Source organism: Egretta garzetta, unplaced genomic scaffold (assembly GCF_000687185.1).
Source record: "Egretta garzetta isolate BGI_Z169 unplaced genomic scaffold, ASM68718v1 scaffold166, whole genome shotgun sequence".
In the NCBI taxonomy this organism is placed as follows: Eukaryota; Metazoa; Chordata; class Aves; order Pelecaniformes; family Ardeidae; genus Egretta; species Egretta garzetta.
The window spans coordinates 3,453,760-3,478,586 of record NW_009260133.1 but is presented as its reverse complement, the minus strand read 5'-3'; the positions used below and the strand labels follow the sequence as shown (position 1 = coordinate 3,478,586).

General features: G+C 36.1%; 1 protein-coding gene across 3 annotated transcripts; it reads right to left on the bottom strand.

The window, feature by feature from the left end:
• Nucleotides 1-4: 4 nt before the first annotated feature.
• Nucleotides 5-24,765, bottom strand: DYNC2LI1 (dynein cytoplasmic 2 light intermediate chain 1). Of its 3 annotated transcripts, none has more exons than XM_035897018.1 (13): nucleotides 24,688-24,765; nucleotides 23,835-23,952; nucleotides 22,553-22,587; nucleotides 22,083-22,152; nucleotides 20,981-21,069; nucleotides 18,638-18,824; nucleotides 15,956-16,024; nucleotides 14,519-14,596; nucleotides 12,891-12,958; nucleotides 12,519-12,589; nucleotides 11,975-12,072; nucleotides 9,940-10,068; nucleotides 5-1,920 (listed from the first exon to the last, which is right to left on the bottom strand). In XM_035897018.1, exons 1-13 carry the CDS (start codon nucleotides 24,699-24,701, stop codon nucleotides 1,855-1,857), a joined length of 1,092 nt encoding a protein of 363 aa, XP_035752911.1. In that variant the 5' UTR covers nucleotides 24,702-24,765; the 3' UTR covers nucleotides 5-1,854. The 3 variants fall into 3 exon arrangements, with proteins under 3 accessions (XP_035752911.1, XP_035752912.1, XP_009639891.1); XM_009641596.2 differs by having other exon boundaries at nucleotides 8-1,920; nucleotides 9,976-10,068; XM_035897019.1 differs by lacking the exon at nucleotides 9,940-10,068 and having other exon boundaries at nucleotides 6-1,920.
• Nucleotides 24,766-24,827: the final 62 nt, after the last annotated feature.

The window sequence follows — 24,827 nt, the reverse complement described above, 5'->3', positions numbered from 1 at the left end:
CCTGATTATGGTTGAAGGCTTAAATGGATGGATTTTTGATAGAATTTAAGTGACTATACATAGAGAAACACATTCATCGTCTCACGTTTGTTTTAACTGGATGTTTTCCATCTTGAAAAACAATGTTCTCTGAAGAGTGTGAATGGCTTCCTGCTATTGGTATTCCCACCACACTCCCAAATCAGCCACAATCAACAGTATTACAGGTTTTAAAGGACTTTTCGAATTTAATTTAGTCAGCTGTTCCTGTCAATTTTTAACAATGTATTGCCGGTGCTCTAATCTTTTTCACACTATTTTGTTTTTTAAACCATTACCAGTAAGCAGAGCGGTATAATTGCTAGTAAATCGTGTATTCTAACTCCTGTGCTTTGTTTTGATACCATTTTGGGGATTTGTAGAAACGCAGCAAACCAAATTTGTGCAGAGACAGAATCAAGAAATCACTCCGCTTTAATCTTATGCACGCATCAATGAATACGGAAACTTTAAGCAATATAAAAGTTATCCAACATGGTTTTGTCTTGTAAATGAAGGTAAACCAGAGAAGACAATTATGTTATTTATATCTGTTCCTTCTTATTATTATCAAGTTCTAAATCTTGTTTTGGAAGCACTCTGTGAATTACTAGAACAAATTTTTGTTTGTTAATAAAATGTCAAGTTAGCTAGGGGAAAAATATAAAAGTTGTTTGCTGCTTATTGGAAGCGATGTAGTTTGCATCTTTGGAAATATTCTTGTGGGTTCACTAACATGCCAGAGTCTCTAATTTATCCATTTCATCAATAGCAGTAGCTCTCAAAATTGAAAGCCTAACAGACACAGAATTCTTAAATTTTATAACTAACTTTGCGTGTTCAGTGAAGCAATTGTTTATTACAGAGAGATAGCTAGAGATTTCTTTGAGGAGGTATATTTGTATCTTAAAATTCCATAAAAATATAATTAGTTTAACTGGACAGCTTTGAGATGATGCACTTTGTAACAAAGAATTTGAAATCCTCGAGTTAATTCAAGTTCTCCACTTAGGTGTGAGGCCAAGATTTTTTCCTAATATCTTTATGTATAATATTCTAAGATACGAATATTATATCAGAAAAACATTCAATGAACAAATATGTTAAAAATAACAAATAATTTTACAGAGCTGGAAGATACTACATTAGTTTGTCTCTCCCACTTTTATGTGCATGTAGGGTTGCTCATCAGGGAACATTCTTACTATCTGGTCTGCCAGACATTTTATTCTCCAACAACAAGTCTTAGCTTTCAAGAGACACCTTGGTTTTAATCTAGCTCTCGTCCTGCATATTCTCAAAACACTCAGGCCATCTCATAATAGTGAGGATGTCCATGGACAAAAAGCCGTATCTAGTTTAGGCTAGCATTTCACCAGTATAGGCTGCATGTGAATCAATCATGCTTCCACCACTAACCAAATATCTGCCCGATTGATTAGACTGACTTCCTAGCATTCGAGTATTTGACAGAAACGTCAGCTTCTAAATTCTGTGCAAAGTTACTACAACATTATACTTTGCACGAAATAATTCCTGTACTAAAACTGTATGATACTGAAACAGAAATAAAGCAAACTTCTGAATTTTACATCAGGTTAAACCTGGGTTTAATTCCACTTTATTCTGCCAGTTTTTGTGGAACTATCCTATTCAAATACATCAAATAATGAGGCAAATATATTCTTAAGCTCTGCTTCTGAATTATATACACAAGGAACTAGGAAAAGAATGCCTAGCATACCTTACTATGCAGTTTCATATTTTGGGTGTGAAAACTTGTTTAAATTTAAGTAATTTTGTAAATGTTAAACTGAAGACACCGAGAGCAGTTCATCAGTCAGGGTCAAAATCCATTTCTTTCCAGGATTTAGAGGCATTTCTTTTGTATTGTTCAAGTTCCTAAAACAGAAACATACATAATATTAATCTAATCTCATTTTTAAAAGCAGTAAGATACATACATTAGCCACCTAAACTTTTAAAGCATGTGCAAACATTTTTCACTGTAGAAAAAATGCCATAGTTTTTTTTATTTTAAACAAAATTATACCAAAAGTGCTATACATTTTGCCACATTTGCTCTCACATAGGGACATAGATTTTATTTATTTATTTATTTATTTAGGCTTAGATACTTGCTTTCTAGGGTAAAAGAAATTTTGGGTAGGGTCTTAGACATACAATTTGAGAAACCAGGCTCCCTATGAACATACAGAACTGTAACACTACCTGTGTTTTAAAAACAGAAATCAGCATTACCCAACAGGAAGTCAGGGCCTTTCAAGAAGCCAAATGGATTGCTAATTCCTTAAGATTACAGAAAAGAATCTAGAAAAACAAAGCCTACTTTCTTTCTTCTTTTTTTTTTTTTTTTTTTTAAGCACAGGACTGAAATGAGTATCTGTAAGCTTGTACGTCATCAGTGGTGATAATTTAGAGAGCTACCAGTGGACCTTAGAAACACCTGCAGAACACAGCCTTGTCCAGAAAGCAGTAAGCAGAAATATATTTACAGGAATGCAGTGGGTGTTTGGGAGAGGTACCACATCTATTCAGTCTATGGTACTGGATATTTGTGGAAGTATTATTCATCATTGCTTGATTTTTTTCAGGAAGTGTATTACTCATGACAGACAACGATACCATGCTTTCCCTTTTGGGTTTTATTTATTTTTCAGTTAGTAGTTAAAATATTTTTTCAGGCACTACTGTTTAGTAGATTGAAAATTTAGCATCTGTGTGTGAAAATAAAATGCAAACCCAATGTGGTAATTAAAATTATGCATCTTCTAGACAGTAATTAGATTATTAAAAGCAAACAGAGGCTCAAATTGCGGAGACATAAATAAAGCGAATTAGGTATGAAAGATGAGGCAATCTACATTATGCTGTATTTGACATCAGCTGAGTACTAGCATGGTAGACAAATGACCTTGTTTCAGTCAAAAGTGCTACTGGGAATTATGAAGCCCATAATAAAAGGTTCTAGTAACATCACCAAACAACAATTTCATCTTCTGAATTTTATGTAGTGGTGCCTATTGTCAGGAATTATTTCTCTAGATTTTTAGGCAAAAATTATTTAGAAAGCACTGAAATTGCTTTTCATTCATTTAAGAATACAAAGGCTTCCAACATATTTGCAGGAAGATGATACTCTAATGAGGTACTGTTAGATAGACCTAACCATGTACTGCTTACAATACAAAAAAAATCAGCGTATCTTACTTAGATCAGGAAAAGAGGTGGACATAAACCAGTGATTAGTATAAATGTAGCGAAGACCCTCAAAAGTGGGCATGTGTTCTATATGATTGCTATTCTGATTTTAAAAGAAGAGACTTAACAGAGTAAGGGAGGCTTCACTGATACCAGAACTGACAAAAATAACAAAATTCACACGTGGTGAATTTAACGGAAGTATTAATTCTCAATCCAGAGCACTGAGGGAAAAAGAAGACAATAAAGGGCAGAGCAACAAAGAAATCATCATCACCTAAGAATTGTATGGAAATAATAATGGAATTTTCCCTCTCTCAGGAAATAACTTCAGCAGCTTTGTCATCAGGGCAAAATTTTCTGAGAGCACCACAGATTTATGAGCAGTAAGAAGATTTTTAACTAGTGCATATTCTTCATGATGCTTGCAGGAGTCTGGTTTTACAGTTAAGTAACTCACATAGATGACTGACACAGCACACATTGTGTCTAGTCTAAATCTAGTAAGTTGCATTATTAAATACAACTCTAGTACTACTGAACTGTTCTATCTCTAAGCCAGTCTTTACTCAGTATTTTCACTCCCTCATTATTAATATAAAGTAATTATGATCTCGGAACATACCGAACTGTTGGAGTCTTGCCAACAGTTAGGAATAGAAAGACTACTGTGATATTTTAAGGAGCACATGTAACCTGATTTATGCTAAGTAAATAATTTCAATTCTAACACCTTTCTCAAACGCTACAGGAAGAGGAAAATTAGACAATGAAGTTTTACATATAACGACAATGCTCTGGGGGTCATGTCTACAGGTGTTGCCTAAATAATTAGCCTTACAGATTTATCATCTGACTAAACTGTTTCAAGAAGGAGGCAGGTAATTTAGCAGAATTTATTTTGCTGCAATTTTAGCTAGCTAGAAGGCAATTCAGTGTGAAGGCAATTCAAAACAATACAGAAATGCAAAGTATCAAAACCACAGCATATATTAAAACTGCATAGGTATTCTACTACATACAGAACAAAATTATAAATATTTATTTTGGAGACATAACTAGGTAAGACCAACATTCAAACAATGAGAAATGAAAGAAAAGGGATTAAATGGGAGAATATCTACAAAAAATAGCCTTTAACAAATTCAGTGATTCAGGAGGAAAAATGCTGTCAGGAAAGTACACTTCCTTAGTTTTAATGTAAAACAGAAAGTAAAATAAATCCTAGTAAGTCAGCAATGTAATGGAAAAATCTTTCAAATACAGCTTAAAGATCACTCCAGAGTCCCTTTTGAAAAAGGGTACCTTCCTGCTTATAAGGTCCTATACTACAAACATAAGCAGAATTCTGGACTACACTGTAACTATACAACCAGCTAAAGCAATCCTCTTTCCAAACTGACAGAAGATCCTATGAAAGAATATCTCTCAAAGTACACCAAAATGTTCACGCTAGCATTATGCTTCCTTTGTTTTCTGGGTACCAAGCATAGGGGGCACAGATCAGATTTACAAAGAATTAACAATTGCAATTTAAATACGCTTTCAAAGTGCTCTGAGTGCTTTAAACATTATTAGTGCTAGCAGCTTGTCCTAGATGTCTCAACATTGGCATAAAGTGGATTTTAAAATTTTTTTTTTAACCTTAATGCTTCTGTGTTTCTATAAATTCTTCATCTGTCAAATGGGGAAGATCTCACCTAATCTCATAAAGGGATTGAGAAGAAAGACTTAACTGATGTTTGTGAGGCACTCAGCTAAGATAACATTACCACACATTCTCAGAGAAAAAAAAAATTAATACTTTTGTGTTCATTGAAGTGTCTGAATGGCAGGTTGAGAAATAAGGTACACAAAGAATAAGGATGATGAAAAGAAATGCTGAACAATTGAATCGAGACATCAGCAAAATAGTATATGATCATATAATTAAAGACAATACTGTAATGTCTACAAACAAGGAGCAAAAATTAAGATTGTAGGAAAAGCTTTAATTGTTGCATTTCCTCAGTTCTGAGGGACTGGCATGACTTTAACTTTCTTTTTCATGCAGTTTCTTACTGAACGTGCCCTCAACCTGGAACATGGCGAAAATAACCAAGTACTGAAACAAGGATTAAAAATCTTAAGCACCTAAACTTCAGTAGGAAATTTAATAACAGTGCTCTAATAATGCTCTTTAAATTGGTTTAAAAAAAAAAAACAACAAAACTTTTTTACCCATTTGGACATGCTTTCATGTGAAAACAAGAAAGCTTATTTTTGGCAGCTGAGTAAACATTCTAAATAATTTTTTCTCCGCAATATGGAGACAAGCACTTCTCCTCCTCTGAAGAAAATGAAAGACGCTACTGCTCTGTTGCCCATGTTAAGGTGCCTGTCGCGCTTCTCTGCCCAGTAACACTGGTCTGACCATGGAGGTTCATCACACAATATGTAATGTTCTATTTTGTTGAATGAGATTGAAATTGTCCTGAAGTTCGGCAATACAGTCATGCCAGAGAAGTATGCTGAAAAAATACAGCGCTCATTCTGTTGGCCAATTCAGTCTCAGACAGCTGCAGATCTGATGCCAAGGTGACTTTTAGTTGTGAGTGACATGGTTAATTAGGTTAGTCGTATTTTAGGGGAAATAAGACTATGCTGCTTTGCAAGATGTTAGAGCCTCCCCTTCTTTTGTTTATGACTTGTTAAAGTCTTAACAGTTACAGGCCTGTTAGTTGAGATCTGCTTCCATTACTGCTTGTGAGCGAACAACAAATGGCACCAGGCATCTAAGGGTTTTTTTTTTTCCTCTTTAAGTATACTTTATGACATTAGGCTTCAGCTAAAACTGGCACTGATCCCTAATGTAATACCTTTGTGTAACAAGGACCAGTCAGTGTGAACTTTGGAATTGCGTGACACTGACTTCTTAAGTACCTGATCAGGAGGCTATCCAATCCTTTGTGCTCAAGGTTAGCTTTATCATTCGCTTCAATGAGTGAAGCTGCAGTCAAATGTCCAGATGAAAAAGGTCCAAGCACCTACTTTGAGTATTAGCAGTACAAGACGTAACAGGATAGCTAAAGACCCAAAACAAACAAAAACCTTCAAAAAGACATCTTCGAATACTCACCTGTGTGGTAGAGAGCATTTCTAAAGGGGACAGAGCAGACACCCCCATGTGCCATCTCTGCCACAGACATTTAGCCGGAACTAAGGAACAAGACTTTCATGCACTCCTAGGTGCTCAGAGATGCAGGTGCTGTATGTGCAGCTCTAACTGACAATATTACTTTAAAAGATCTCACTCTTATTCAAGTTATGTGTGTACCTAAGATGAAATTAAGATGACTTTAAAGCATCAAAAGCCAAAAAGCTAGCAGAGAAGAAATGGATGGCAAGTTTGCCATCTTGTTTATGTTTTATGTGGGCTGTAAGAAGAGTTAACAGCAAACCACCCAGTTAAGGCCTAAGACATATGCAAAATTAATGTTGTCCTTGACTACTGAAAGCCCTGCAAAGAGCACAGAATTCCAGTCATTCCTGGAGAGAATCTGCTAGTTAAGAAATACCTTAAAAATGTAAATTCCAAAAAGGTCCCTGGTGCTGTTTTCTCTCTCAGAGCTTAACTCCAGAGAATAAAAGAGCAGCGAACAATTGCAACAGCAGTATTTGATATAAACCTGCACGTTCTACATCTGTGGGGTGAGAACTAGAAAAAGAATTCTGGAAAGACGTAGTTGAGGAAGAAGGATGTGCTCTGTCTTGAACAAAGTTACAGTGAGGAAAAGACAGCCTCAGCAAGCTTTCCAGGGCAAACAGGTCTCGAGAGGGAGTGGTACGTCTCATAGTTAACTCTGAAAATATTAAGGAGGTAAAATAATCTGGTCTAAAAGAAAACACTCTTGTGACAGAATGCTGATGAGCTGGACTCTTAGCTGCTACAGCCAAAAAGCGTATCAGATAAATACTAGCTGACAGCTAGTACATGGGTGTGAGCCAGGTACTTTCTCGTGTCTGTACTTTTTTAAAAAAACTCTTTTCTAATTTTATACTCGAGAACTTAACCTTTTATTCTGCTAAAGTGTACAAACCCTTCAACCAAGGTTACAACGTTGGAAATTGCTGGAATAGGAACGTATTATCCAAAGTACAAGGATCCACTTTGAGACTGGCTGCATCAAGTGCTAGGACACGAAAAAGGTTCCTCACAGAGGAATAGCTCTGATTTCATTAACCTTTATATTGCCACAGTTATCTGTAAATCTATTACAGTATTATCGAGCAGTCCTGCCCAAGAATTTGAGCAACCTCATCTAGTTAGCGGTGTCCCTGCTCACTGCAGGGGGATTGCTCTAGATAACCCCTAGGGATCCCTTCCAACCCAAGCCATTCTATGATTCTAAGATTGCAGTGTCAGTCAGGTATGCTAATTCTTCTACCAGACTCAGTGACAGGGGCTATATTTTGTTTCTGTTGCTATGTTTTTCTGTTTATTTTTCATTTAAAGCTTATCTTTGCGATAAACAAGCAAGCTGGTTATCACCTAGAGTCCAAAGTGGCATATTAATTAACCGAAAGTAACCGAGAAAAAATGATAACCTGCACTTAAATGATTTTAAAATATACCCTGTCGTCATATGAAACTTTAATTTTGCATTGTCCCATGATTTCATTAGCAACATGTTGTATATTTAACATCTTAATATACTGTTCCTCCTACACAATAGATATCATGAGACTATAAAGAATGCCCGCCTTATGATGCATTTAAAGTGTTGCTTTAAAAATAGGATTTTTGTGCTGCTTTTCATATAACTGGGAAATCCAAAGACACTTCAAGACTCACTACAACTACAGAGTTCTTTTCTTTTAGATGTATATTGCTATCTTGGTGCATTGCAAATTGAATGAAATTTTTGGAGTATAAAACATTTTAATAATGTGCAAATAATCTTGTAATAATTGAACTCCACGACAGAGAAGTTTAGGAAATAGCTGCAGATAACAAAAGTAATTTTCTCTTTAATGCTCAAATTACTTGTAGTAGTCCAACTAAAAGGAGCTACACTGGTTTGCAATGCCCTTGAACAGATTAAGATTCTAAAAGCCTGTTTCTTTTGTTTAAAAACAGAAAATTAATAATTTCCTATATGATTTAATCAATGCATACCAGTATCTTCTTTTGCAAGACATAAGTATTATCTAAAAATAACAAACCTAGTACACCATATAGTTATTTTGAGATACATAGATATACTGAGTATGAGATTATATTATAAATTCCAAAAGCAATGTGCTTTACAAATTTTAATGATTTCTAAGACTGCTCTTGATGTAACAGAAATTCAGAACTGATGCCTGCATTAACAGGATATTACAGGTAATGTGCAAGTTCAAAGACTGCAGGGCATTCTTGAAATTGCTTTATTCTTTTACATTATTAATGTATTTCTTTGGATCAGGTAACTACAGGTTTACTGCCTTATGCAATCTAACTAAACTCTACAAAAACATGATAGCAGCAATAATCTAGTAGTTTAGCTTTCTTTTAACAAGCATGCAAAAAGATGAATTTGCCATGGTATTTTAGGGTTAGCTGAGATTAACTGCAGAGCAATTCAATAAAACTGCCTTTCATCTTAAGGGTGCAGGTCTGTAAAAGCATGCAAGATCTAGATTGGTACAATCCATGATCTTAAGCACTGATCGAAAAACCTCCTTTAACCCCCGTAACTCGGTCCACAAAGAAGTTAAATGGCGTACACGTAGCCCACATAAAACCTGTGAGAATAGGGTGGAATGTTTCTCAGTCACTCTAGCAAAGAATTTTCTCTGTGTGAAACAAATGAATCTACATGAAATAAAGTTTCCAGAGTAAGTATGTGATACTTCTTCCAAACAAAGAAAAATACACAAATCTTGGATGGATTTTAACAGACCCCTACCTATGATATTGATGAAGACTATATACAGTATTTCTACTCCCATGAGGTTATACACTGGTAGCTATAAGGAAACATTGTAACCTTTGTCTAGTTTGCCACACGATTTTTCTACGAAATTAATTCACCACAAACGTAAGGAAATGCAGAAACACTTCAAAATTAATACGCAAAAAAAAAAAAAAAAAAAAAAAAAAAAGAGAAAAAGAGACCCTTTCCCCCCTAAAGGTCTTTCCTGGAATTCAGAGGTTAAGCCAAGTATCACTATGTGGAATAATTCTGTTCACTCTCTTTAAGATAAAACATACATAGCCTGGAAACTCGAGTCAGAAATGTTACCATCTCAGTACCTTTCCAGTTTAAATAAGTTTTGCAGGTGGAAGACAAAAATAAAAAAGTAAACAGCCCCCACCCCAAACCTTGATACCACTCCCTAGACTTTCTGCTAGTCAACACCCAAGTGAGAGTACAGGGTGCAGAAATTAGGAAATCACTGCCAAGAAAGCTTCACAGCTTTGCTTCAATATTATTTTAGTGAAATAATTCTGGAAGCAAGCTAGAGGGAAAATTTGAGTTACTCATTTCTAAAGAAACCATAGAGCCAAAACTTTGAGATCTAACAGTGTTCCACCTGCTTAATGTCTGCCAATGGAAAAAGCCCACCCTGAACTACTAAGTTGAAAAATAAAGTTGAAGTTATTTAGAGACAAAAAGGGGCCTATGAGTATATTCTACAATTAATTCAGCAGTGATGGTGGTTCTGGAATACCTGACTGTGAACAGCAACTGGAGAACAACCACACACCTGGTTTTTCTGAGCTCTCATGACATCAACTTCATACTCAGCGTATTGTAAATCCTGTGCAGGGTCCTTGGTATCTTGTAAATCACAGAAAGTCTAAAAGAAGAATTATAAAAACCCAAATGATAAAATTTATCTTCGGTTCTTTTAACAAGAAAATGCCACTCTGTAGATCTAATGGAAGTATTTTGCTTTTAATACAAATGTATTAAAATCCTGCATTTATGGAAGAATTCTGTGCTATAGGACATGGATAAAATATACTATATATTATCTTAGACTGGTAAAATGATGAGAAAGGAATAGTGCGGTTAGACCTTAAAGGAAAGAAGACATCCTTATTTGGTAATTGTTTATTATTCTCTCCTCAAAATGAAAATATCCTTTCTGGCCCATGACATTTGGGTTAAGGTTGCTCTTGCTAGAGCATTTAACCCTCAAGACTAGAATTCAGTTCTGATTACCAGAAGCATTACTTCAATATCTGAGAAATTACTATCTTTTTGCCAAACACTTGAAATTTCATTTACTAACCTTGAGGGAAATAAGTTTAATTGCAAAGAAGCAAATACACTAAAAGAAAGAAACACTATCAAATAAGAATTTAAAAACCAAAAATGTTGTCCTGTGGATTTCACCTCACTTATAACAAATGGAAAGTAGCAGTAAGTCAATCATACAAATGATGGAATAAAGTAAAGCAGAATTGTAATTATTATTAGATGAGGTGATGGAAGAAGAAATTTGCAATGCATAAAACCAGCTTTGAAGTTTAAAGCGTATTTTGGAACCAAAACAGAAGACTGGGAATCTACTTCACAAATCTTCTTTAATTAGACTGATACCTTAGAACACTGATGGAGTTTGCAAGATGAGCAATGTATTCGTTTCTCTAGCTGTTTCAAGGCGAGTTCAGGAGTTACAGCACAGGGTTTGGGGAAGGTTTGTTTATTGTGTTTTAAAAGGCTATGAGCAAAAGTTACATGAAAAATAACAGTCCTGCATAGTTTTTGAAAAGTAAAGGTTAGTCTCTATCATGTTGGGGCATACTGTATTGAGAACGGCATCTTAGTAATAATTTTTTCTGGTCACAAACCACCTGAAATAATTTATAGACTTTGATATGGAGCAGTCAAGTGAGTGGGAAAGGGTGAATTCAGACTCCTCCTCACCAAGAATGGAGACCCGTAGACTGAAAACTAGAGAAAGCCCGGTTTGCGCACCACAACTTGAGGCACAGTTTCATAGCCCTGACTGACTTCCTTGCCTGCCCAGGTAAGCTGCAGGGCAGGAAATGGACAGGGATAAAGAACTGTGATACAGTCCTGTACATGAGGAGAAAGCAGCGGCCTGTATTTGCTCAGGTCAAATAGAAAAGAATTTTGATTTCCTAAAAACAGAAATTACTTTTATTGAAAAGAATTATTTGGGTGTTCACCTCTTGGGGCCAGAAATTTCTGAAATATGTGCTAGATCTATCACTACATAGGTGCCAAGGGTTTCTAATTCCCTTGCAAATCCAAACACTTCCTATAGCAAAATGACAGATTTTGGGAAGGAATTCTTAACACACTCATCTCACGCAAAGCCTCATGCCCTAGGAGAACAAGGATCAGTAGTAGCTTGCTACAGCCAGGAAGAGCTTGGAACATCGCAGTCACTTGGTTGAGGCATTAGGGGATATGTCACCTTATAAAATTCCCAAAACGTTGAGTATAGCTTGTCTCTCAATGTAACGAAAGGCAATGGTATAACTTCGGAAAAAAAAGAGAGGGTTACGTCAGTACTTTCATTATTACTAAATATAGGAAAGTGACTGAAAATGCAGAAGCTAATAAAGCACCACTGCATACAAGTCTGTATCTTTTAAAAATGTATGAATTAAAGAAGTTGGAAGAAACAACTGCATTCCAGTGACTGGACTTGAAAGACAAAAACTAGTACTGATATTACTACTGTTCTATGAGAAAAGAAGCTGTGCAGCAGACATGTAAATACCTACATTGGGAGGAAATGTTTTCTCAAATACTTTTTTCCACAGTTCCAACGGTGTGTTTGCACGCATCTTTCCAATATCACTATCAGAGGCAGGTGGTGGTCCTAAGGATTACAGCACAGCGCAAAGTCATACAAGTATGTTGTCATAGCAACATAAATTATCAAAGCATTTTGGATAACGATCCATCTAATTTAGTATTTTAGCTTCTACAGTGACAAGCTGCAACAAGTTTGAAAAAAAATTCATCTGCTACCATGAAACAGGCTTGGTGGTATTGTATAGTACATTTTCTTTCAGAGCTAAGTTTGTTGATACTTTACTAGTTGAATCAGTCCCAATGCTTTATTAAACTACCCAACAAAACTGCACAAAAAATTCTCAATAATATAAATACTGAATAGTAATTTTAAACTTTCGAAGCCATTTCATTCAATAATCTGTTAAAACTGATGCTGATGTGCTATAATTTATTTTTTATTTACTTAATTTTTTTTTTCCTCATTTTCAAAAACAAGCGACAAACACTATGAACAGGAACTGTCCTAACCTATTTGGCTCAGCGAATCCAGGCCTGCTGGTATGAACAGAGGTTTGCTGTGATCCACTGATACAGACTTGCTAAAAAGAAAAAAGAAAATGTATCAAGTGAGCATTTAGCATCAACAAAAAATGGCATTATTCTAGCCAAGACTAGACTCTTATTGGCCTTTGCGTATAAATACACATAAATAAAAATCTACTCAATTCTAGTGGTGACCACATTTGTAATCCATCAGTTTGGGGATGAAAAAAAAAGGAGTTATCACTGTCCTGTGCAGAGACAGGCAGCTGAGACACAGGAGTAGAAGTCCATGAACAGGAATCTTGCAGAGATCAGAGATCATTCTTAAGAAAAAAAAAAATGTTTGGGTGATGTTACCTTTTGTCATAGCCAAATGCCAAGTGATTAATAAGAACACGGGCTTTTTTTTCAGATTTACTGGTAAACTAAATGAATCAAAAAACAAAATACACATTATGATCGTCTATCATAGCAATATTACGTTATGTTATCTGCATAGAGGATTTCAGACAGAGCCTGGCTGATTCCTGACCTCAATAAATTTGGCATATGTGCACTGAATTCACTAGAATAAAAATCTCACCCTCCCTTTCCAAAACATGAATGTTTTTGTCACTGAATATATATATATATCTATCTATATATCTATATATCAAGAAAGATAGCATAAAGATTAAAGAATAAATTTTAAAATATTGATTCACAACTTCTGAAGTATGCACACGGGGAGACAATTTTTTTGCCCAAGACTATTGAGTTATTAAGATTCTAAATGACATTAAAAATTATCCAGAATGCCGTAACATTTAGAAATGTAATTAATAACTAAAATTGTTCAAACATCATAAAAGCAGCTTGATAGTGGCAGAAGTAATACAGATTTATCAGAAAGCAGCTCCCAGAATATCTGCTCAAACAGCATGCTTATTCTGTCTAAGGGCTTTTGTATCCTAACAGATTCTTGTCTTTGAGAAAGAAGTGGAAAATTAAGTTTCTCCCACTCATTTCAATGGAAATCAGGATTTAGCAGTCAAAGAGTTTTAGGCTCTTAGTTCTTCATTTTTAGTTACAATAATGCTCAGATACTTAAAAAAAGAAATTAGATCAAGACAGTTGTATTCTCAGTTAACAAAAGATGAATCCATGTGTCAAAGTACAAAAGCTGTACAATTTTACATGGATGCAAAAGGACATGCTGTGATTATAACAATTTAAAGCAAACATAAGTTTGGTAATCAAAATAAACCACTATTAAACATTATTTGTTACTTAAATGATACTGATGGTTGAATGGATGGATGAAATTATGGTTGATATAGTTAGAACCATCTTTTGATGTGGAGAGAGCCCAAGAGGCAGTCTTATGAGCATGCGTGTTTCTGCCTTTACTTGGGAGATGATCGGCCAAATTCAAAATCAGTTTATATACCCACATAAATACTTCATTGTCCTTATAGTTGGCAGTTCCTACTCGTTTCTGTAAAAAAACCCTGCCTTTATTCTTCAGCGCTGTACGTGTGATAATCTGGTACGCTTAAACTGCTGTGAAGACAAGCCCTTAGTTCTAAGTTTTTAAATTTACCAAAGCCAGGTCACTAGATGCAAGTTCATGCTTCTACTAAATTCTCTAATTCTGTCTAGGGAGAGCACTTTTTCCCAGTCCTCCTTTCTTGTAGCAAAAAATCTTTGCCAGACGTGCAGGAAACTCAATACAGAAACTGAGGTGGCTAACAGATAACTATTTTTATTTAGTTTTTGCCGATCCTGGGAATTACATAGTTTGTTTGTTCATAAGGTGTAATCCATCCATCCCCTGCCAAAACCTGTAACCCATTTGACAGATTAGCTCATGAAGCAAGCTACTGTAAAACCAATTAAATCCCATTTTTTCTAGGACTTTTACATTTCTATTTTTTTAAATACTGTTTTGTAACACAAATATTGCTCATCTTCTCTATCCTTAGTTAGAAAGTGAATATACACACCACTAATGATGCTCCATAATAATGTGAAACAAATCGAAGCGTCTTGCTTATTATTTTCCTCATTTCAGAGTCAAACTCCTGAAAAAGTTGATATTTGAACATATACGTAAGAAACAAAAAACAAAATATTACAGCTAGAACTTTTCATTTTTTGTATAAACTGCAGTGCACTCAGGCTACAATATATGAGGCTTTCAGCTGTCAGCGTAATTATATCTTAAGACAGAATCAGTAACAGCCTACTCTGAAAAGAAATGTCACAATTTCCCTGTTTCTTTTTCACAGAGGGAGCCTAATTCAGGCAATATATTAGTCCAGAAAAAAAAGTTTCTTAATTGGGAATGTGTATTCAATTTTCAATTAATTTATTTCACTTTGTTTTAAATTAAATAAAATGCCTACTAGAAGAATAATGTTTTTTTTATTTTTGTGAAAATATTTAATTTTCAGTAAACCCTTGGGTATATGCTTTCTAAATTCTAATACCTGCAAGATTTGAAGGGTGCATAAAAATATGTTTTCATCAATGTTTCTTTACAGTAAAATCATACAGATGGCCTTCCCTTGATAAAGTGGACAAAAACCTGGTCCCAGTGAAGCCTGTGGGAGTCTGTCCATAGATCCCAATGGAATCAGGCTGTTACTCCGTGCTTGTTACATGAGAGTCACTAATTTTTAAAGAGGTCATGGCTCAGCATAAAGCCTCAGTATGAAGGAAGGCACAGTACCTTATTAATAAGGAATTAAGTGGCTCAAAGAGTCAGCCAAGTAGCAAGGCACTATGTAGTCATCCAGAGAAGCACAGGCTGCCAGCACGGCAGCTAAAAATCAAACATACTGTTCTAGTTTCTCATGATCAAGTGCTGCTTGAAAATCGAGTATGCATTTGTTTGGATTTTTACCATCCTGGGAGAGAATCCAGCTGTACTATGACATTTCTTTCCTCTCTCCCCTAAAAGATTCAATTACTCACTTGTCTCTAAAAACTTAAGAAATATTTAAAAAAAAAAAAAAAAAAAAAAGATAGTTTAGTTCGTGCTGCCACAACTACCAAAAGTCTGACCAGCTGGCTTCAGAGACGCCCTTCTTTCACTGCCATAAATTTAGAGCTGCTGTCAGAAGGGACACATAGACTTCTCTCATTATAAAAGAAAGTCATAAATGTGATGTTTTCTTGCTTCACTCTTTGGTCTGCAACTTAGATCTCAACATTTTCCAAGTACATATGAAAACCCACCAGTTTGGGAGTGTTTTGTGAAGGAATGACAGTATGCCTTCTGTAATGCTGTTGGATGGAAAGATTTTTTTGTGGTAGAAGGCTGACTGGCTGTACTTTTGTTCAAATGATTACTATTATATTACCAAGATTTTAGTATACAGAATCTTCACCAGGAATCTTTCCATTATTTAAAAAAAAAAATATTAAGTGTTACTTACATGAAAAATGTCGTATTTGCTTCCAATTATCACCAAGGGTATTGGAAAAGGGTCAACTAATTCATAATCCTGTTAAACATATATGACAGTTAAGCAGTGTAAACAAACTGTAAGAGATTGCAACTGTTAAAACAACTGAAAGGGGTTAAAATTAATTCACAGAAGACAAGCTCTATTTTTTCAAAACCTTAAGTTAGACGAATAAACTTCAATGCAATATCCATACCATGTTCTACAATTTTCTCCACAAATGGTCAGGAAATAATCCCTCTGAGCAGTCAGAAAATTTACTGACATAAAAGGGCTTTTACACTATATACTCCAGCTCCAACATTAGGTGGAAAGGGAAAAGAGGAAAAACCTTACATATTCACAGAACAACTGCCAGACAGGATTAGTAGAACTGGCTTTTTGACACATTCCCCTCTTTGCATCATGTCCAAAGTAACACAGACAAAAGCTGAAGAAAATTAAGCTGAATTATTTGCTTGTGTCATAGATTTGTCTTCCCTGCATCACATTTTCCAAACTCATAAAAAATATTCAACGTGACTTTCAAATATTTGATATTAGCAGAAAGAAGAAATGCCACCTAATGACCGTGAAGATGCAAATCAATACCAATGGACAAAAACAGCTCCAGGGGTGTAGATTTAGCTGTTTAATAGCTAACTTTTGGTAAGAGTTTTAATAAGTAGAGTACAATAATTCTCAAGTTATCTGCAAGGTTTTCCCATAGTCCATATGAAATGAGACAATCCCCTCGTGTTCATGCAAGTATTTAGTCAAGCTGCTTTGGTTGCAGCAGAGTGGAAGAGATGTGTTGAAGCAGGGGTTGACCTGACTGTTCCCTTCTAAAACCGGTTCTTTCACATATAGGTTAAGTGACAGTCAGGTTTAGCATGAAGCTGCACATACTGAACATCCTCTACACTGAGAGGAAAAATAATGGCTTCACTCATACCATCAAGGCAAAAGCTTTGAGCAAAATTATCGTAACTTAAAACTGGGCGTATAGAATATAGAACTGAAAAAAAATAGTTTTAGTTTCTTAACTAAGAAAAAATTAATTCAGGATAACATCAGAAACATGAAAACTGGCACACTGAACCCAATTCATCTTTTGACCACGGAACTAATATTTGACTATGGACTACTTCAGGTGCATCCAGCCTTTTTAAACAAGGTCTGCACTTGATATACTTTATCATCAGATCCAATAATTCTTTATCCAGGCCAATGTAATACATCTAATCCTTAAAATACCTCCAAGAACCTCATCAATTCCTGTTTATCATAAAAATATGTTTAGCTAAAAGGCAAATGAAAATCTGAGTAAACTGTCATTTACTTTGACTACAAAAGATAGCATTTCCTCCCACAAAATTGGCATGATTTTTCTTGAACAATGATGGAAGTAGAAAAAGAACCAAGGAGTAACATAACATTTTATTTGCATCCTTTCTGGTTTTGATAATGAAGGCTAAATAGAAATTCTAGTTTAGGAGGTATAACTGTGTTCCCTACAGGGCAAGTATAACAAGTCTTCTCTTCTTAACAACTAATGGCATTATCTATCTATCTATCTATCTATCTCCCACCTGGCAGTTGTTCTGTGAATACATGAGGTTTTCTGGTATGTCAGGTTTACATATAGGGGCTTACATTGTGGTCATGAGCAATGGCATTATCTATCTATCTATCTATCTATCTATCTCCCACCCGGCAGTTGTTCTGTGAATACATGAGGTTTTCTAATATGTCAGGTTTACATATAGGGGCTTACATGGTGGTCATGATTTACTGCCAAGAGTGCTTGTAGGCATTTCTTTTTGTGAATTACCTTCCCTAAAAATAAGAAACAAAATCATAATCCAGCAGACCTCAAACCCTATACTCTGAATCTACTGAGTGTTGCATGTGTTGCTTTCTCATAAACTTTAAGTTACTTTTAAATTTTTGAGCTATATAAGCATTTGCTGTCTTGGAACATTTTATAGAAGTTACAGTAACTAGATTTATGTGCCAAGTCTTTGAATTGTTGCATACTTATTTATGCATTATATACACACAACATTTGCAGAGGTTTAATGTACAATTACTTTTCATTTCTATTGCGCATAATCTAGTTTAGCTTTTCCAGAGATTTAGTTAGCAATTATGTTTAAAGGACTGATGTTAACATTTCTGAAACTTTATAATTTAATTAGTTGTCAGATTATCAAAAGGCATTGAGTTTGTGATAGACATTTAAATAAATGCAAAGTATATAGTCATGTTGATGGCTGTTATAACTATATTCTTTGCTTAAATTTGTACCTTCAGCTAGTCTCTTGCTAGATGACTTTTGTACATTCTAGTTTTCATCTTCATTTTAAAAAGATGAGGGGGGAAAAAAAGCAAACTGCTACTCTAAAACTATTTCTTTTGATTGGTGTAACATGCCATAACAATCACATTAGATATCTAACAAAAAGATATAAGAAACCTTCTTTCCTTGTTTCTGCTCTTATTGAATTTTTATTAAATTGCTATAATTTTCCAGTGAACAGGTTCATCTACATCAAATGGATTTTCAGTCATGCATAAAAATCTAAAAGAGTTGTTTATGATTTTCAAAAGCATTATCTTTAACTGTATAAAGGCCTGTGACATCTGGAGAAAATATTAGAAGTAACTTACTGGATGATCCCTCTGCAGATTGTTCCGCATCCTCTGTTTAATTTCAGTAGCTACTTCGGGATCTGTCTTTTCTAGTTTGGTTAAAATTTTGTTCACGTGGTTCCTGGTGACCTGCAGAAGTTTCTCCATAGTAGTCCAGAGTTCATTAGGTCTGGACAGATCCAATACAAGAACTACAGCAAATGACCTATTAAAAAGGCATTATTTGGTCAAATCTTTAGCGCATGAGACAATCAACATTGTCATATACAACCATACCTGTAGTACAAACGTCGAAAGCAACAAATGTGAAACTACAAATGCTAAGATAGAATTAAATGTGACAGCAAGGGAAGATGGCTTTTAAGGATACTCTGAGCTCTGAAAAAACCTCTCCCTTGTCTCTTGTTCAGAACCATTACTTTGGCAACTTCCCATCAGAGGCTTTAGGGGGATTGTATATATCAAACTTTGTTTCTGGAGACTTTGTTTCTAAGCAGTAATATATGCAAATAACTCAAGCCCATTTTGCTCCTTTTTCCTGTATGACTGGGCACTTCTACCATCATGTATCCCTGCCATCTCTTAACTCTACAATCCCAGATGAAGCAATGTTACCAAAGGGTTAGGATCTTTCCTAACCATTAATGTATTAGAAAGTTCTATACTTCCATTATTATTTTGCAACATGAGATGGAAAAAACCCCATTAAGGGCAATATTCTGTGCCATGGACTGTGCCAATTAGCTGGAAGCTCAAATGGGTGTATGAGAAGGTCTTCTGAAAGATAAACGTAAGAAGTCAGAGTACTCGGGACATAGTTCGCAATTACCAGGCTTTTTAAAGGTGGATTATGATGAGAAATGTTTGACTCCTCTCCTTCTAAAACCCTGCCTCCCAAAACTCTAACTCCATTGAAGTGCAACTGTAAAGAACATCGTAAATGCAGCCACTTGAATGGATGCAATCATCCTTTCACATTCCATCCTGACTTGAAAAGGGGGATTCCAGACCACAGCGTGTAAGAAAGACTGCAGAACAAAGTGAATGTCCAATTTCACTTTAAAATGCTGTGGGGAAAAAAATCTGGTGAAAATTCTCTTGGTGAAACTAGATACAGTTCATGGAACTTTTAAATAAGCAAATTGCTTGACTACAGACAGATGAGAAAACCAGTAAAAAGCACTTAAATTGAAATGATAGTATTTTTGACCAGCATGTTAAAATGTTGCCTTATGAACAGAACAATGTTGCTATCCCATCAAAGAATCATCCACATCAGAAGATTCCGTATCAGAAAAAAGGGAAGAAAAGACTGATGGAGGTGGAGCTCAGTTAAGTTAATTTAGGCAATAGCTGAAAAATGATAGAGTTGATTTTTTTCCCCCCCCAAGCTCTTCTAGAAATAAAAAGCTTCACATGCCCAAAGGGGTTTTTTTTTATTCCTTGTCTTAGTCTCTCGCTAAATAATGGCATTACCTCAATAGCCAAAACAGTAGCAACTGTAGATGATAAAAATTGTATCCCTCCTTTTTTATTTCTTTTTTTTCACAGAGTTAAAGCTCACTACCAAGGAAATAAAGCAATGCATAATAACACAGAATGTATCTTTTGATCCTTTTCTCCCTTTCCACTTTCAACTCCATCTTCCCTAACCAGAAAAAACACAAAATGCACTTTCTATCCCTTCCCCATTTCTTCATGCAACTCTTCATGCATTTCCTCTTCCTATGCTGTTCCATCACTTTAATGGATTTTTCTCACTACATTCTCTTAATTCTCTCTAAATTCCTGTTTCCTTTTGTCTTGAAATCATTTCAATAGTTTTAGTTCGTCTCTGAAACATCATCTCTCTAGTATTATCTTTTTCTCATCAGATGGTCACTTTACTTCCCCGAAATCTGGAGATTTTTTTGGTCACAATTTTTTGCCTTGTTTTTCACCCTAAAATACTGCCCCTCACAGAGATAGCATCTATGTTTGCATACAGAAGTAGGAAGCAAGATTTCATTTCTCATATGTCCCCAAGGTGCTTTTTCTGCTCTTTCAGTGAGCATAAAGATAATGTCTTCTCTTTTTCTGTATTTCTCGTTCTATCTACTTAAGGCTAACCTATTTCCGTCATATTATTGCTTTCTCTCGTTGTTGGAGATAGCACGCTAAGAACTTGGCTTATTAGGAGAACCATAAAAAGGAACATCAAAGCGAAGTATCAGTGGTTAATATTACAATGTTTTTTAGAAAAAATCATGGGTACTCCATCTTACATTTTGAAAGAATTTTCCACAATAAAAGGTCTAGCAATTTACTTATGTTTGAAGGAAAGCTGAAATTAACTTTGGAATTGTATTATTAATCGCTTACCTTATGTTGTTGCTAGTGATTGGTATTCGAATCAGTTCCTGTAATGAGGTTCCACCGCCTAGTTCCCAAAAATGAGCTATATCTTTAGGCTGTAAAAGAGTTTCTTTAGATCAGAAACATGTGTTTCCATGCAACACCAAGAGAAGATCTTCATTTGACAAACTGGCTTTTCATGCAAGTGACTGAGAACAAAAGCATGTATTATTTCACTAGTATTTTCTGAAAAACAAAACCAAATAAAAAACTCCCCATGTTCAAGAAATCCCATACAACACTTACGAAAGACTGGCATGCCTCTGACTGTCTTGTTAAATTACCACAGTAATGTAAAGAAGTCAGGAAGCAGCATGATTAATGATAAACATTAAAAAATCAGGTTCTCTTCCTTTTCTTTTTGCTTACTGCAGCTCAAGACTAGTGCTTTTTGAAAAGTTTGCAACTAGAAAAGTAATGAATCTCTACCTTCACATTTAGTTTCTGGGAAAAGTTTTAAGTGATTTTTATCTTTCAGAGTCAGATTTTCCACTCCCTGCTTCAGTAACAGAAACAGCAATTACCTGCAGCAATGGTTGCTGCTGCTGGGCAGTGTTGTGCTGTGATGGGAATGGGTTCGATATTTCTGTTAACATAATCTACAGTGCAAAATTTAGCGATATGGACACATAGCCCCCAAATTTAGTTGTGATTTAACATCCTCTGAGATGACTGCTTCTCTCATAAAACTGATGGTAAGGTATCTTCATTGGTTAGTACTCATTTTACATTTTAAAGACAAAGTTAAAGGCATGCATCCTATGTTACAATGGGAAAATAAAAGCACTCAAACATGACAAACAGGGTAGTTTTTATAGATGGATCTGATTGCTTTGTGTTATACTTTGGTCTCTGATTTGCTGTGTTTTAGTGAGGGGGGAAAACATAATACAGATCAAATTACAAAATTAAGCTAGCTAATTTAAATAAAATCATATTGAAAAAAACCTTTTTGCTTCACAAAAAATGACCTAAAAACCCTAAGATTCTTATACAGGAAAATAAAACACACAGTTTTGTGTGTGTGTATATATAAAGTTATAGTAAACTATACTTTCTGGGTACTCACTGTATTATGTCTCCTTGCCCTTCTTCCAAAAGTGTATTCCAAGGCTAATGTTGGCTTTGGAATCTCTTCCCTATGCAAGGAAAAATAACTTCATTTTGTCAAGATCCTCTAGATAAAGAAAGTTAATTCTACGGTTACTAAATTGTATTTATGAGTCAGTTCAGAACGTGGCTTAGAAACAGCAGTACAGAGAGGACACTTCAAGACAACAGGTCTCTGTTGCTGTAGACAGGAAAAGCAGCAGCACCAACCTGCTTAGATGGCCATTTAAGCTCTCTAATACTGGGGAAGAAGGACTGAAGGGGTCAGACAACAGGTAGTACTGAAGGGAAATAAGTTTATCCACAAGCGATCAGCCGGCCACAGAATACAACATCTGTGTGCATATATTATGAATTATCACACATACAAGTATTCACGTCAAATTCTAATCCATAGTTGAAAACTACTTTTAAAAATTTAACACATACCTCTCAAGACACCTCAGTATAATAGTGGTCTTTCCCTGGAAATTAAAAACAAAGAACCCTATTGTGCTGTCATTAAAGCATAAAAGTTCACTAAATGAAACTCACTCATTTAACATTCCAATAATAAAGTACTGGAAAAGTGTAAACTCGATGTAATTGTTTGTAGCCTTATAGTGGAAACTGCACTGCCAATTTTCTGTCAAAAATCAAGTTACACTACCATTATTATAATTATAAACTAATAGAGATGACAAATATAGCAATAGGAATAGTGTGCTTAAAAATCAGACATTAGTGATCAACCTGGACAACTCTGTTAGACTGTTTAACAGTTTTTAGTTATTAATAATATATTCAGGTAATGTTTGGTTTCCACTGGAATTAATTATTACCGATAAGATGGAAATAAAAGGAATGCTTAAAATACAAATAAACATACAGAAAAACATATCTTTACGCTGTTGAAATTCAGACACTGAGCACCATGCTGCACTGAAGGGGCTCGCACTACATTTCACTCCTGTGTCCTTTCCTATCTCAAAAATCAGTGAATTTCAGATAAATCTGAAAAGTCATTGTATTTTCTCTGAAAAAGTTATTTTAAAAATTGCTGATTAAGAGGCCGCACATACACCAATCCTTCTAAAATAAAAATTGGATTCTTAAAAATATGACTCACTTGGTCAAAAAGGCAAGTATTTCCTTATTTACTTTACAAATAATTGCTAACAGAAGAAAGATATGAAATTACTATCGTGCAAATGGGGATTTGACAATGAGTTAAAACAACCTTAGGCATGTGAAATCATGAGTGTGCAATCATTGATAAGGCATGTTCAAATAGGTCTGACATAATACAGATGAAACTCATAACAGGATGTCAAGACCTCTACAACAACACTGGTATCAACGCACTTAAACTGGACTGTTACCAGCTAAACCTTTACAAGGGCATATTTGACATGTCAAACAATTAAAGAGAGTAGCATTATTTCCAGCAGTTACTTTTACAAAAATTAGTGAACCGAAACCTGAAAGAATTAGCACATCATCAATAACAACAGTTGAAGTTTTGACTCGGCAAACCATAAACTGGAACTTCTGAATTGCAATAGTGTCTAACTAGTCCACACTCTGTGGAATGCCCACTCTCTGCAAATTAGAACATGACGTATTTTGCCTTTAGAAGAATTAAGTGGACCTTAATATCTGAAAATATCAGATATTTCCCCGACACAAACTATGTTTGAAAAGCACAGAACTGTACAGTATTTAGCGTTACCCCATTTTTGTTTCCCATGAATAATATAGATTTTTCCCAAACTTCCACACGCTTGCCATCATCGTCAGGGTTTTCTCTCTTCTCCACTTCAGCTATAGCAAGATCCCACAAAGTATCACTAGTTGGAAAAAACCAAGTAAGACTTGTCATTAGAAAAATAATGGACCCTAGACCATCACTCCTGAAAATATCTCCGTGGATAAATGAAGGGTATTGTGGTTTATTATTATTTTTTACTATTATTATTTCACATCACATGCCCTCTGCTTGCCGAAGTACTTCTAACAAAGCCAGCTTGAGTAAAATTCCTCAGGTAACCCCAACAGCCACTTGTGGCACACGCAGAGCAAAGACCGGCTGTGTAGCGCCAGGCTCTGTTTCGAGTACCTTTAAGACACCTTTAAAAGGTTTTGTAACGATTAAGGCTTTTCACAGCAGGTCAGGCTGGCCGCCTCTGGAGTCGGGAACTCCCGGACACCGGCAACGGAGGAGCCGGCCACCGGTCAGCGGGCTCGGGAAAGGCTCAGGTCCTGCCCTCGGTGTCCCGGGGAAGCTACTGCCGGGGGCAGCGGGGCTTCCCCTTCTCAGGCTCCCCCAGGGCCTCATGCGAGGCGGTGGGGTTAGGCCTCTCCCTTTTCTATGGGGTCCCTAACAGAAGCAACCGGCTCCTCGCACCGAGGGCCAGGCGGGCGCCCATCCTGCCCTCGGCCGCGCTCGTTTTCGGGAGCGGAGGCCGAAACGGCCCCTTTTAACGCTCCCTCCCTTCTCCAGGCTGTCCTCCCGGGCCGCCGGCTCCTTCCCCACACAGTAGCGGGGTCAACCCCCACGGAACCCGGGCAGGGCTCCCCGTTACCTGGCCTTGGGCATCGCTCCTCAGGGCCCGGGCCTGGCTCCCCGTCGCCATGGGAGCCGCGCAGGGCACGCTGGGAGCTGTAGTTCCGCGGGGCGGGGGGCGGAAGGGGACGGAGGCCGCTTCCCCGCGGAGGCCTCGCC